We start from the raw sequence: 16,409 nt of genomic DNA, 5'->3' as shown, positions 1-16,409 counted from the left end.
ACCAGTCTCAATTAGGGGAACTGCAGGTGCCATGAGTAGAAATTTGGATATTGTCCCATTCATCGTGACCTTGTTTTATGAGTGTCTAATAGCTTCCTAAGGTGTGAAGAACTTGATACAATTCACCCTTAACTTGTGTTGACAGTGATCAATAAAGAGGGGAACATTTTCCCTAGAACACACTTGGTAAAATAAACTGAGAATGATGAGGTTTTACTTGTTGCATTTGAGCCTTAGAAGTGAAAAGAGCATGGAAACCGTAGGAAGCCTGAACAGCCATGACGTAGCAATTGTTCCACGTGTAATGTTTTCCCCAGCTGCTCCGTCCTTTTTTTAATCAGAGAGATTTCACGCGTTACACCCTATTCTATTCAAACTGCCCACATTATATACTGTTGAGTGAGACTGCTGTGCTAAAGGATATGGAACTTCTCTGACTCTAGGATAGGTTGCTATTAAAATCTAGTGTAATTTGGACATTAGAATGTATAGATTTTATTCAATCATATTTATGATTTACTGTATTGATGTGTTTTCATGTTAGGAACACACGGTACCACGCACATCTTTCAATGAAATGTGAGTTTGAGATGACCAGAGCACATGGGAGAGAGCAAGTGATGTATAGAGAGGAGAGGCAGTGTGGTACACGGAGTGTAAGGGGTGGAAGTCCAGACTAGAGAGGACATAGTGTAGTTAACCCCGATGCTCTGGGCTATATTTATTATAGGTCAATTTTGATAGATTAAAATTGGTCTTTATTGATTTTGGGCTTCCAGGGCTACAACACACATTTACTAACATTTAAAAAAAAATAAAAAAAATAAAAGATTATATATATATATATATATATATATATATATATATATATATATATATATAATCATCTGTTAATAAATGTGAGTGTTAGCCTTGGAACCCAACATCAATTAAGGTCAATTTGAATCAATCTGAAATCAACCTTGACTAAATATACCCCTCAGACATGTTGTTCTTTTTGCAGTGTATTTTATGGTGTCTGACTTTCCAAATAATTCACTGCTGCTTTAAATGCTATTCATTTTCAAAAATGATGTAAATCTGGGTGTTTGCAAGAAGCTGCACAGGCCAGCTGGGATAACCAGTCCATCATCTGCATTCTGCAAGGTGACACTATGAAATGGCTACATCCCAGCTGGATATGTTTTATAAGCTACGCAGCAGGAGTACTCAACTATAAAACACTGTGCAGAGCATCTAAAGTATGGCTTTGGTTGCCATGACATCTAACTTTCTCAGTGGGATCATCCAACAGATCTGCATTGGTGGCAGAGGGAACAAGGGCATCCCCTTAATTCAGAGGATAAACAGCAGCTGTCTGGATTAGAAGCACAATCTCACACTCTGACACATGTGGGAATAGGATCCATAGAATCTCACAGCCGAGGACTCTCCAGCTCCAGAGAGAGGACAGAATGGGAATAATACCAGGAACACTGCACCCGTTCAATCGCAATGTCATTATGTCCCCACTGATTTTATGTAGCAAAAAAATCTCTGTATACTAATAGTCTCTGCAGACTGGCAACAGTATTGGTGTAATGCCAGCTATACAGCACCTGCCACAAAAGCCATTACTCACAACTCCTCCTATTGGATCCATATATGGAGATGATGTAAAAGTAGCAGAGTTCTATGAAATAGCCTGTGGTCTCAGTGCCTGCAGTTCTTACCGGCTGGAGATTAATATACATAGGCAGTGAGTGATCTAAACAACTCCACTTACTTATTAGGATCCGTAGGGAAATGATGTGACGATAGTTATGGTCTAGTCAGCCACTGCAGGCAATGAGTTCTATTAGTACCTTCAGCTCCTGAGCAGTCAGTGTTTTGAGCCTGCTGGAGATGCGGTTGGAGCCACAGATAATCAGCCAATGTTCAGCAGGTCCCAGTGATATAACTGCACAATATAATTGATCGATATCGTTCAATGTGCACGCTCAATTCCCCGCCTGCGGCCAATATCATATACTATATAGGCTGCAGTGCGGGTCGTTTAGGGTTTATGGGGCTTTACTCGGAAGCAGACATCTGCTGGTGAATAAAAAGCTACCCAAACAACCAACGCGTGTGTTCCTTGTGCCACTCAGCTGGGGGTTCGCAGATCTAGTTCTCAAGAACCACCACCAATAGGTCATGTGTTGTGTTACTGTTGAGCGAGACTGTTGTGCTGAAGGATATGGAACTTACCTGATTCTAGGCCAGGGTGCTTGTGTATTTCTTTATCATGCACAGGTTAGAATCTATCTTACTAGGTCACTATCCTACCTGCTCCCACAGACAGATGTTCTCAAATTACATAACATTGAGTAAGCGTTAGGGTTGAGGCTGACAAAAACGGTTAAGCAGTGTCATTTAGAAAAGGTACATTTTTGAATTTGGAAGATTGTTGTTACCATCTTCGTTTCCAGGAGAATGGGAGCACAGAAATACATATGGCTACTCCAAGCTAACATACACCCATAGGCGAATCTAGGGGGTGGTCCGGGGGTGCACAGGACCACCCATTAGCCCATGTTATAGCTGAGGGATGGGGCTTTCCAACGAGCCCAGCCTCGTGTCTCTAGCCCCCTGGGAACCGGAGATACTGCCAAGCAAAGCTGGAACATTTTCCCTATAGGATAACATGGGACCCGCTAATTCCGACCCCCACCCAGTTCAACGGCTGCCAGTTCCCCCTTCGGCATCACTGAAGCTCGAGGTTGATCTCAGTCGAACCCAAATCACTGGGCCTTCAATCTGATACCAGGCTGGATCCATATGGGTTAATTGGTTCCAGGGATATTGAGGTTAAACCATTTTTTTTTCATTTCTTAAATGTAATTTCATGACTGTTTATGTTCTTTGAGGGCAGATTTCTCTGGAACCAAACAGCCCAGTTTCACGGGACCAAAATCATTCGAAGCCAACTCAAAAGTTCTTCAATATGATACTGGTCTCATGCAAATGGGTCAGTTGGTTCCGAAGATATAGCTGGTTGGCTAAAGGGGGGTAGGGAGAGGGGAGTGGTTGTCACACCCCTGCTCTCTGCTCTCTGCCCAGCTGTCAATGACTGTCACCCCTGCAGCTTCCGCTCCAATTCTTCTCCCCGCTTTCTCCTCAGCCCGCCCCCCCCTTTAATCATGTGGTGCCGGCACCCGGCGTGCTCCCCCGACGTCACGCACAACAACAGCGCGCACAATATTTCAAATGTCCACTCGGCTAGAGGGGACACTGGGAGGGGAGTGGGAGCGTGCTCTGCGCTGCACTCTGCGCTGCGCTCTGATCCTCTCCCCATAGATGCAGCTGCACTGCTCTCCATCTCTCCCTGCAGCAGCAGCGAAGGCTCATATAAAAATTTACAGTAAGTGGCACTTTTGGGGGCATTGCTTAAGGGATGCTACAAGTGGCGGTATGTGGGGGCATTACGCATAATGTGTGGCTTAATGTGTAAGGGGCATGACGGTATGCAGCATCATGTGGAAGGGGCATTATGTGTGCAGCATCATGTGTAAGAGGCATTATGTGTGCAGCATCATGTGTAAGGGGCATTATGTGTGCAGCATCATGTGTAATGGGTACTATGGTGCGCGGCATCATGTGTAATGGGTACTATGGTGTGCGGCATCATGTGTAATGGGTACTATGGTGTGCGGCATCATGTGTAATGGGTACTATGGTGCCATCAAGCAAGAACCCCCTAGCAAGGAGCACGTACATAAGCGGCACTTATGTGGCAAATATGTAATGGGCATTACGGTTTGTTATATAGTATGTAATGGGCATCATGATGTGTGGCACAATGTGTAATGCGCATTATGGTGTGTGGCCTTATGTGTAATTGGCATTATGGAGTGTGGCTTTATGTGTAATGGGTATTACGGAGTTTTCTAAAATGTGTAATAGGCATTACTGTGTATGGTCTAAAGTGTAATACCACACCCCTTTTTGTGATGCCATGCCTTCTTCCCATAAGGCCACACCCCCTTTTTGCCGCTCGGCTACGACGCGCAAAGGTCCCCCTACTATTATGTCTAGATCTGGGACCACCCATTACCATAATTCTAGATTCGCCTATGCATACACCTACTCCAAGCTAACATACACCTACTCCAAGCTAGCAGATACTTACACGGTATCTGTGCAGCAAGAAATCCAAAGTATTTCCAAGGACAGAAAAGGAAGGATATTCAGTTGGGATTTATCTGGTGATGGACATTTATGGCAGACATTTGATGACAATTGTAAGATTTCTACAGTGACTAGTTCATGTTTATTTTCTCCAACAGAAATGTGTTACCAGTCACTGCTTTACTATTGAGGTCTGATTATTGGCAGGATGGATGGTGTAATGCACAGGTCTTCAACCTGTGGCCCTCCAGATGTTGTGGAACTACATGTCCCAGCATGCTCTGAGGTTTTTTGGCATGCTCTTATAGGGAAAAATGTGGCAATGCATGTTGGAACATGTAGTTTCACAACATCTGGAGGGCCACAGGTTGAAGAACCATGGTGTAATGCATGCATTCCCAACCTCGGTCCGCAAGGCAAACTAACAGTGCAGGTTTTAGTGAGCATTATCTGGTGCTGAAAAAAGTTTAAAACTAAACTTGTTCACATCCAAATACTTCCAAACATGGGCCCTTATTCTGATCGGTGCGGCCGGAGCCGAATATGCGGCCAGGACCGTGCGTGCGAAACCCCGCCTTCCATACGGATCGCCAACTCCGTCCTTATGCGGTAAGAAGCTGGCCGAACGGACCGCACGTGTATTTTTCACGGAATACGCCTCCTTCATCTCAGGGAACCTCCCCCATCATTCGATGGTCGCTGACCATCGAATGCAGGACCGAGTGCTCCACCAGCTCCCGCAACCTCAGACCACACGGACATTTTTCCGTGCAAAAGCAGGGATCTGGGCGGGCAGCTGACATCCGGCGATGTCATATGTCCGCCCCCTACACGTGCGTCACGAGTGCATTACCATACGTACGCCCAGCGTTTGCATGGGAACGCCCATGAAACGCGGGGCGTATGCATATGGTAATGAGCCCAAATAGCCCTTCACGCCCCTCTCCACCCCCTGTTCGGAGTGTTCACATATCATGCGGGATTTGGCAATACGCCCCGCTTGCACATGCGCAGAGACGCCTCTGCACATGCGCAGACCCAAAACATCGGCGGCCCGAACGCACGCGGATATAACCGCACCGATCAGAATAAGGGCCATGGTATAGTGGGTTTTTATCAGCTCCAGTCCTCAGCACTAGGTTATGTTTTGCCTCTGATGGCAGCTGGGACAATTACTGATTGCACAAATCATGATCTTTAAAATTTGAAGCAGAACTCAAGAATAATGTACTATACTCATGTAGTGTTTGCACATACATAAAGGTTTTTTTGTCCCATAGATGGTAAATGTCTCCCAGTCTTCTAAAGATGCTTCTCCATAACCATGTGGGAGGTTAACCATGTAAATATAAAATATATAATCATGTGTAGGATAAATTTCTTATCATGAAATTTCCTATCTTTAAATGTGTAATATAGAGTAATGATATACCACACTCACATGAAAGCAGATATGTTCACATAAAGGTATCCTATTGGCTCTCCATGAATATAGTCCCCTAAAAAGGAGGTTCTCCCCACTATGTGTCCATGATGACCCTTCTATTAAAATTCAGCCGTCTCCAGTGTCATTACGTTTTGGCCCACTCGGGTGCCTTTTCAACAGGCAAAACCTTAACAGGAATATATACATTATTTTGTTCGATTTCTTTTTTTTCTGTCTACAGTATGTTGAGGGGTCAGTGGTTTTATTCCTATATAGAACTTTAGACGGTACTCTTTACCTAGAACGGCGCCCACAATTTTGATCGTAGGCATCGTTAGTAAAAAGGGCGGCCATCGCGGGCATTGCCCGCGATTTCCCATAGCCCGCGAGGCGCGGTGGTACGCGTCCTACGACCTTTTCAAACCCCCACTATCCACGTCGGCGCGGAGTTGAGAATAGAAAGTGTGTCGAGCGCAGCGAGCCACCGAGCCCGAAGCGTGGCGAGCGCAGCGAGCCCCGCGTGGGGACGCGGACAGCGGTGAAGCCCGCGAGGGGACGCGGATACCTGTGAAGGTATCCGCGTCCGCTCGCCATGCTTCGGGTTCGGTGGCTCGCCACACTTTCTATTCTCAACTCCACGCCGACGTGGATAGTGGGGGTATGAAAAGGTCGTAGGACGCGTACCGCCGCCGCTCGCCACGCTTCGGGTTCACGTTGATCGTGGGGTGGCGTTAACAATTGTGGGGGCCATTTCACACTTCAGGATGCCTATTTGGCCTCTGTGGCCCATTTAACATTGTTTCCTATGGAAAAATCGGGTCAATTGAGGCATTGAACAGGAAAATCGGGTCAATTGAGACATTTAACATTGTTCCCTATGGGAAATCGCGGGCATTGCGTCGGTCGCATCACACCCGATTTTTTAGTGCATGCAATGCCCGCCCTTCTAGGTAAAGAGTACCCTTTAGACTCACACGAGCAGCTCTTTGTAGTGCACTAGTGATATTTTTCTCCTTATGGAGATCTATTTTTAATTGAATATACCACTCAAGGAGATACAATAGACAGTTATCGATTAATATTAATAAAAATATTTTATCTCAATACCCAATTCATCATACTCTCACTTTAGCGCTCCACCAGTTTCCCTTTTTTTCCCCCATTGCACTATAAAGGGAACTGACCTTCCCTTGTGTGGTACAACATCCCACTTTAGGCACCTGCCTTACCATATTGGTAACCCTTTGTATATTTGAAGTTGCAGTAATGCTATTGCTCATCACTGGGACTCCTCTGCTTTTCAGTAGCAGACATTGTAAAGCGGGAGGCTCTAACGATTTGGCAGGCGAAAGAGTTGGGAGAAAAAAGCAAGTAGAGGACTGAATTAGATCTATATTGTTAGGATGGCACGCTGTAGGCGGCTTGGAGAAAGCTGAAATGCATTGGGGGAGGTGGCATACCAGCTCCCCCAAAGGTGGGACCTTTTGTAACCATTACACCTTGCATGCAGAGAGGACTTTTGAGGACCCGGGACCTACATTTGCTCTAAACTGCTACAAATTGTCTTGACCAGAAGGCTCAATACAGTATTAAGACATTTTTACTTTTTAAAAGTTGTGTGTTCTATATTACCAAAAATAAAAGAATGAGTTTAACACTATGTGGAACTACCTGGTATACTTTTGAGGAAAAGAGAGAAAGGGGTCCTGAGAATAACTGTAGCTTAATAATAACTGTGGCTTAAGAAAAGGCCCCAAAAAGGGGTACGGAATACTAAGTACCAGAGTCCTTTTTTAGAATATATGTCACATTCATATATTAGATGATCTTTGCACTATGAAGTGTGGTGTTCATTTTTGTTTTTAAGGTATTGGATCAGACTACACCTTATACCTGGGGTAGCCAACCCTAGTCCTCGAGAGCTACCAACAGTGCATGTTTTGCAGGTCTCCTCACAGAATCACAAGTGAGCTAATTAGCTTCATCTGTGTATATTTTAAAATGTGTCAGTGAGTAATGAGTGCAGCTGTGCGGCAGCTAGGTTGTCTGGAAAATGTGCACTGTTGGTAGCTCTCGAGGGCTAGGGTTGGCTACCACTGTCTTATACGAACGTGTACAAGAAACCTCAGTATCGAGACTTTCAATATTCTTTTCAAGCGTGACTATAACTTTGCTTGTGTGTTATCCTCTACTATATCCTTGCTGGTAGCGCTTGATCCTTTCTTTTTGTATGGTGTCTAAGCCATCACTGCTCATACATTGCACACTAAGAGAAACATTTTCAACCATATAAAACCAAGAAATACGTAGATTATTTTAACGGTTTAATTTATGGAAATGTGACAGTTTAGTTGACACACAGTTACAAAGACGCAATAGCAATGAAAAGGCATGAAAAATAGCAAGTTCCAAATAGGCTGTTTTTACATTAGATGATACAGTACAAGTTTGAAGTGGAAAAAAACAAGTATAAGTCACATACAGCAGTGAGTTAACAACCCTTAAATAATTGAAATTCAATTTCAATATGTTAAACATATCTAAAGGCAAAATTTTGTACTGAATTCTATGCATATTTTTGTTTTCAATCATAAGCGGACGGATACTTTGGACTTTTTTTTAAAATAATATTAAGGTGTTTTCTTGCTCTCATTTGACTAATTACATCACAGAAATAGAAACATGTTTTAGGTATTTACAAATGCACTTGAGAAAATTCTATTACAAAAACTTGAAAATTCATTGGTATAAAGTAGGGAGCGATCTAAAAGTAGACACTTAAAAAAATGCAGAAAATTCATTGAAAATGTTCTAAGAAAACAATAAATATTTACACCCAAAATGCTAATTTTCCAACCTACTGGTGTCTTTTTTTCATGCATTACATATACTATAACCCAATATAAGTCACCCCCCTCCCCGAACATTGCACTTAATATGAAGCTGCTACTTGAATCATATAGTATCTGTGTGCTTAATTACAAAAAATACAAAACAAAAAGGAAAACAAAAACACACAAAAGTGAAATAAAACAATTAAAAAAACAAGAATCTAAATAAAAATAAATAAATATTAAATATATACATGGTGGAAGAGGAATTCGATCAGTTCATGTAAAAAAAAAAAAAGGTATTAATGTTTGTATGTATACAAAAATGCATTCATCAGATGCAGGCAACAAGGCAGGCTGTAGTCATAGGCCAGTCTGTGAATGCCTTAAAGGCCAAACCCTATGATACCATACAACTTCTCATGTACAAATCTCATCGAGCATGGTTTAATCCTTATCAGCATTTTACTGCAATGTAGAGAAGACCTAACCGGTAAATGTTTATGAAGAACCTGCAAATATCATAATTGGGAGAGATGTAAACATTGTTGCAATTCTAATGCTAGCCTATTCCTCTATATGCACTGTATTATAGTGTCCCCCTCCTTGGGTATAAATCATCAGTAAAATACCTTCCCTGTGGAACGCATATCAGAATCACTACAGGCTATTTCAAATTAAAAAATTAATTATTAAAATGACAATTTCTAGTATATTGTATGTATGTAGTTATTTTTATGTTGTTTTTTTCTAGATGGCATACACATATACAAAATTAATTACTTCAGAAAGGAAGCAAGTGTATACCCATTTATGTTTACAATATGTACTTTAATACAGTTGTGCATGTCATGTGCTTGTAAGTAGGAAAAAAAAATCTGAACACACATACTAAAGGATATTTTTTTCAGATCACAGATTGCAGTTATTCTGAGACGCCAAATGCCCTCCATTTTCTAACATGCACCTAAGGGCAGAATCTATACAAAGTGGAGGAATGAAATATCCTCATTGAATGATTGCACACCAAGATTATGCCTTAAAATCTGCTCTCTTAAAAAATAATTAGCTGATTTTGCAGTTCTCTGTTCTTTCCAGGTAGGATAGCTTCTTTTATTAAATGCGGATTGAGGATTCATCATAAAAAATGCTTATACTACTACAAAAGTTATATCCTACAAAAATGCAAAAGAAAGCTTTCAATATTACTAAAACACAACCACGATAATCAGAGGTGAATACAAAATGGCAGTGCAACATTATAGAATCTAGAGAACCAGGAAAAAACAGTTAAGGCAATTTTGCATTCCTCCTCTTTTATAGAAACTCCCCTATAATGTAGCTAGATTATACTTATGTAGGGTACACACCAGAATGATCATATCATACGATGGTCGGACAATCTGTTGGAGAACACACGATCGGATCTGTACCCAGCTGAAGGGATCATTTTCAAATCCTGACTGCAGCAGGTAGGATCTGCAAAACTACCAAACGATCAGTGGGGATCGCAATCAGATCTAAAACATGCCCAATTTACATACAATCAAATCGAGATTGTATTGAAATTGGGGGCATTGAGGCCAAATCGTTCTGGTGTGTACCCAGCATAAGTGCACATGCATAGATACCAGATGTGTTAATGCTTGTTCACACCTAATCTTTATGCCCATAATCATGTCTATGCATGATCCTTTTCAGTTCTAGTAGGAAAATCCTTTAAAAAGTTGTCTCCCATGTGTGCTACTGTATCTACAAATGCTGGATGCAACCATCTGCTGAACCAATATGCAGCCTATGAATTCACCAGTATCACTACTGAAGGAAAGTGAGCTCTAGGCAAGCTGAATATTGGTTCAGCAGACCCCGGGGGGCATCCAGTTGCCGGCAGTAATTTATCGCACAGCAAATAGGGGAAGTTAGTGCGATTTGTAACCGTTGGCCGTTATTGTGCAATAAATTTATAACCCATTTGTACTGTGCGGTAAATGACCTGTTTTCCCAAACCAATATGTTACTGTGGGAAAGCAGCACTGATAGGGTAGATTATTGGGGATTATGCGTTGCATGCCTGAGGCACACAAATGATAATCCCTGATAAATGATGGCTTCTCAGGATAGCCCCCAGGGATCCATTAGTAAAAGTAATTGTATACCCCCAAAATAATTGCGACCTCATATGTGCACAGACAAACTTTTCACTTCAAATTTCTGAATATATTGTTTGTGGTTTCATTTTTAGCTCTGAAGTGTTCTAGAAGTAAATTATAATTTCCTGGAGAAAATGGAAAAATACCTCTGCAGATGGCAATAAAGCCTTCAAATGTAGGCATACAAAACATCTCACATTTTAGACAATGCCATCCCATAATATAAAACAAATGCACATCAACATGAACTAGATTTAGTAAGGCCTATCCACTACAGGTGCCATAATAAACTAAAGGCCAATCAAAAAGGAGAACATTTACATGGTCAAGTGTACTGGAGAAACTAAAACCGCTAATGAAAGCATTGTATATTACTTGTTTAGTTTTAGATTACGAAAATATACTTCGATTTAATATTGTAATGGGAAAGTGTTATCAGTATGGAAAATGAATTACTTTGATTATTGCTGTTTATTTAAAAATAAAAATCACCATCACATTCCATGGTGTTGTACTGTACATATTTTCATCTGTGGAAATTCCAAACGGTTTAAAAGTGGCAACAGGCAGTTTTGACATTTTAGCAATTGGCCAAAGCCAAGGATACTAGAGCATCACTGCATACTAGTAGAAGTGCATCACTGCATACTGGTAGAAGTGCATCACTGTCACTTCAGTAAATATGTAACTAGAGATGAAGTTCTCAGAGGAAATGCATAAAATAAACTGATCAGGTTCAGGTACCATGTCTATACAAGGAGAAAAAGGGCTTTGTGTTGGCAGTGTATGCCATCATTGAGTGGATGGTAGAGTGTGCATTTACATGTTACCATGAGCAGTGCTAGTGTCCGATAAAATTAATAAAGGGGTTTTGTAAAGGGGCCTACACATGGGGAGATTGGCTAAGCATTCCGAGCGATGCTAGCTCACTCAGCAAGATCGCTGTGTGCTGAGCAATCTGTCAGTTCCAGTGTTCTCCAGTGAACACCGGGCCTGACCAGCGCTTAACTAGATTTATCCAGCATTATCACTCAAAAAATAAGTGCAATAGGGTGAACGTGAGACAACTTGGAAAAGTAGAATATAGAGAGCAATGATAGGAAATAAAAGGACTGCAGTTATTTTTGTACACCATCCCCTCATTAGTCTTCTGTAATTTACACATATTGCTCAAAACTCTGTTTCTATTAAACATCTTTGCGTATTTGGCATGAATGGAAATACACTCTGTGAGCTACCATTTCCCAGACGAAGAGTGCGCAGTGATGAAGCAAAGCAGATTTTACCCAGACACATTTGCTCATTTTCAGATGTCAGTTAATGTTATTAGGAAATTATAAAGTGGCTTTGTAGATTGTACATAGTGCGTCAATGCTACTAAGGAGAGGATTGCACAGAGCGGTAGTGTAAACTAGCATTAGGAAGGAGAACACAGGTGGGCTCTGTAAGCCAATTCTCACAGAGAACGTGCATACAGAGTGACAGACTGGCAGTGTGCACCAATATTGGGAGAAATCGTATACAGCATGTCAGTGTAAGCCAACAATAAAGCTGGGTACCCACTAGGCGATACGGCATCTAATCATATTGGCATCAGCACATATTGGGCAGTGGGTATTCCCGATATACACAACTCTGCCACTATTAGCAATTTCTACTGACAGAAGACATATCTAGTGATACCACATCCCACTTCATGTATTTGCACTTGCCAATACAGGGTTTGGTCACCTGTCTGTTAGGCAAACGTCTTCTATTGTGTGCCCAGCTTAAGAGGTGTAGTACAGGTGGTATAGAGGGCAGTATTTGATAACATTCACAGAGAAGGTGTAAACATAATGGCAGTATAAGCAAATACTCACAGAGGAGGTGTATACAGACTAGCAATAGCTTACATTGAGAGTAGTAGTGCAAGGCAATAGTTAGAGGCGGTGTACACAGAGTGGCAGTGTATGCTAACACTAGGAGGAGCACAGAGTGGTAGTGTATGCTATCACTAGGAGGAGCACAGAGTGGTAGTGTATGCTATCACTAGGAGGAGCACAGAGTGGCAGTGTATGCTAACACTAGGAGGAGCACAGAGTGGCAGTGTATGCTATCACTAGGAGGAGCACAGAGTGGCAGTGTATGCTAACACTAGGAGGAGCACAGAGTGGTAGTGTATGCTAACACTAGGAGGAGCACAGAGTAGCAGTGTATGCTGGCAATCACAGAGGTGTATAAAGAGTGGCAGTATACGCTAACACTAGGAGGAAGATATACAGAGTGGTAAAGTTAATGTTCATAGAAGAGGTGTACACAGAGTGGCAGTGTATGCTATCACTAGGAGGAGCACAGAGTGGCAGTATATGCTAACACTAGGAGGAGCACAGAGTGGTAGTGTATACTATCACTAGGAGGAGCACAGAGTGGCAGTGTATGCGAACACTAGGAGGAGCAGGGTGGCAGTGTATGCGAACACTAGGAGGAGCACAGAGTGGCAGTGTATGCGAACACTAGGAGGAGCAGAGTGGTAGTGTATGCTATCACTAGGAGGAGCACAGAGTGGCAGTGTATGCGAACACTAGGAGGAGCAGAGTGGCAGTGTATGCGAACACTAGGAGGAGCACAGAGTGGCAGTGTATGCGAACACTAGGAGGAGCAGAGTGGTAGTGTATGCTATCACTAGGAGGAGCACAGAGTGGCAGTGTTTGACAATCACAGAGGTGTATAAAGAGTGGCACTATACACTAACACTGGGTGGAAGATATACAGAGTGGTAAAGTTAATGTTCACAGAAGAGGTGCATACAGAGTGGCAGTGTAAGCTATCACTAGGATGAGCACATAGTAGCAGTGTATGCCAAAACTGCTGATTATGCAAAATGGCAGTGTAAGTGAACAGTCACAGAATAAGCGTATAATGAGTGGTAGTGTAATAGTAGTGTTCGAGCACACTGAGAGGAGGTGCATATATAGTTGTAGTGTCCGCATCCATTCACAGAGACAGGAGTAGTCTACATTGTAGTAGGCTGTGTTTAAATATATATAGCGGCAGAGCAAAATACTATTCACAGATAGAATTATTCATAATGACAGCATTTGCCATGGCCCACAAATACGTATGTTCCACGTCTGATAGCACCTTACAGAATTATAGGGGAACTGTGAAACACACCCCTATCGGGTATATATCTTTCGCTTCTTAATTAGCTAGGACATATTGACATCATCCCAGACCCTCAGCAATGTCCCTAAGCCCATATGAGTTGATGAGGTTGGATATCTGTGGAGCCCACACTGCTGTAACAGCTCCCCTGCACAGGCAATTACCACACTGTAAATGTCCTCCCCCTTCTATCACTCAGGTAGATCAGGAGGGACTTGTCCCTTTCATTCCCAACTTCAAAATCCAGATGAAGACAGAGGACATTGAATGAGATGGTAGAGTATATCTAGATCAGTGGTCAGCATCACCAGTTACCTCCTCTGCGACTCACTAGGAGGAGCACAGGGTGGCAGTGTTATATTACCTCAGAGTAATACAGTACAGTAGTTATTCTATCACTGTATATGGCTAGCCAGCAAACTAGCGCCTGCATCATAATGCCCTCCGATAAGTCTCCACAAATATAATGCCAGATATACCGGATGTATGCATGTATGTTTATACCTACACACATCCATGCAAAAAGACAAAAGATTTAAATAAAACAATAAAAGTGAATGCTAAAAACAGTGCATTTAGTATGACAAACAATTCTATACACATTTTATACACACAATGCAAATATTTTAAACCGATATTACTATCTACAGAATGGACAGGGGCAGGCTTTGTATGTTCCCCTTGCTTTAGGCAAATATTTTGCTCTCTTGAGCAATGCTCCCAATGCCTTTACGGAAAGCTGGGCAACGCTTCTAGAAATCAACCAATGAAATGCATTGTTTCCAATATCACTTTGGTCAGCTGCTTCTTTGGCCACTGCCCAAAGCCAGTTTTGTAGCAGCTTTCAAAGTACTTTATTTTAAGAAGCCCTGTCAAAATAATGTAGGTATTTTTACTTTGCAATATAAGCTGTACATTTATATCACTGGTTAATAAATAAATTCTTATGTTACGTATTATTACTCTGACCAGTGATGATCATGGTTTAAAAATTTTGATTTCAGAACTCATAAAAACAAAAACAAATGAACTATATAAATGATAGATCTACTTTAACAGCCAGACAGTGAGACAGTTAAGTACCACTGCAAAGAATACAGTATATTGTATTTACATGTATATATTTTATCTTTTTGTGAGTCATTAAGGTCTGAATAGCCAAGTAGGAATGATTAAGAGTTTGGTTTAAATAAAGGACATACATGTATCCAAATTCAGGAAAGACCAAACAGGATCTTTACCAGTGACATTTTGGTGATGGGTCTATCTGGCAGAAAAGTAGTTAATAGTTATAGAGATAATTTACATATACATACAGTGTCCAATGAGCAGTATAAGTACTGTATATCTACATACTTACAGTACTCCTATAAACAAGGGATTAAGTGCTATATTAGCATCCAGCATTGACAGTGAAATAAGGTCCTTTTAAATGTAGCATTTTTACTTTGCTATCCTATGTACATGAAGGTACATATTTATGTTATTTTGCGTGATTCGGTGTCCCTCCTCATGAGCGCATTTTTTCAATAGCCGCTGGTAAATGAAGTGCATCGTGGGGAAGTAGCAGTAACAGGAACCTCTTCAGTTGCAACCAGTTACTGCTTTATCCTCAGAAACAGCTGGTTCCTGGTGGAGCTGGCACCTGGTGTGGGATTGGCGTGTGTGGGTCCGAGACGGTCTGGAGAAGCATGAAGTTACGGGATGTGAGCTGCAATTACAGGCCAAATCCTGCACAAACAAATGGAAACAACAGAAAAGAGGGCTACTCACTACAGTCCTTTTTACTAATTCAGAATAGCTTTAGCAGATTTAACTGGGGGTTAACTATTACCAAGGTTTGACAGGTAACCGTGAAAAAACAAGGGGCCTGATTCAGAGTTGATTGCGAAAGCAAAATCTTTCTCAAATGGACAAAACAATGTGCACTGCAGGTGGGGAAAATGTTACATGTGCAGAGTGTTAGATTTGGCGAGGCATTTTGTTTCTGTACTGGTTGCTCTGCACAGGTTACATCTTCCTCATCTGCAGTGCAGCATGGCTTGTCCATTTAAGATTTGGCTTTTGTGACCAACTCTGTATCAGGCCCATGGTCTTGTCTGCATGCACATGATTTTTTAGGGAAAGCAATTCATGGTGCCCATCATTTCTTTAGTAAGAAAAGTGCAGCATGTACCAGGAGTACCGAAAATACAACTGCTATATACATTTTCAATTTTGGAATATATATATATATATATATATATATATATATATATATATATATATATATATATATATATATATATATATATATATATATATATATATATATATATTTTTAATTGCAGTATCAGAGATATGACAGAAGTCATCAGTAACTGTTAAGGGGTGCACACACAGGCCGACTCGGCGGCCATTGATAGCGATTCGATATTGATGGCCACCGGGACCCAGTGGGCTGCCGGGCATAAGCCGGGAGGGAGGGACAGCGCGTGGGGGGATTCTGCATTGACCAGCATGGCACTGCTTTCGATCTAGCAATTTCGAAGCAGAAATAGCTTCTGCTGCCTAGTCTATTTCTGGTTTAGATGGCGAGGCAGTGCATCGGATGCAGCAAACACTGTGCAATTCAGGGTCACTTTTGATTAGTTTTTGACTATATACTGTAGTCCAAATTGAATCGAAAATGACACTGAATCGCACCCATACATAATTAACAGTTTA

At 41.6% G+C, this 16,409-nt stretch overlaps 1 protein-coding gene across 3 annotated transcripts in view; it reads right to left on the bottom strand.

Annotated features, from left to right (window-relative positions):
* Positions 1 to 7,886: 7,886 nt before the first annotated feature.
* MTCL2 (microtubule crosslinking factor 2) overlaps positions 7,887 to 16,409 on the bottom strand; it is a 112,237-nt gene continuing 103,714 nt past the window's right edge. For all 3 annotated transcript variants that reach the window (XM_083147597.1, XM_083147598.1, XM_083147595.1), the window contains one exon: positions 7,887 to 15,434. In XM_083147597.1, the coding sequence (XP_083003723.1) occupies positions 15,288 to 15,434 (147 nt within the window). In that variant the 3' untranslated portion in view covers positions 7,887 to 15,287. The remainder of the gene's footprint in view (positions 15,435 to 16,409) is intronic.

Source organism: Crinia signifera, chromosome 6, assembly GCF_055691185.1.
Source record: "Crinia signifera chromosome 6, ASM5569118v1, whole genome shotgun sequence".
Taxonomy (NCBI): domain Eukaryota; kingdom Metazoa; phylum Chordata; class Amphibia; order Anura; family Myobatrachidae; genus Crinia; species Crinia signifera.
This window is presented reverse-complemented; position numbering and strand designations above follow the sequence as displayed.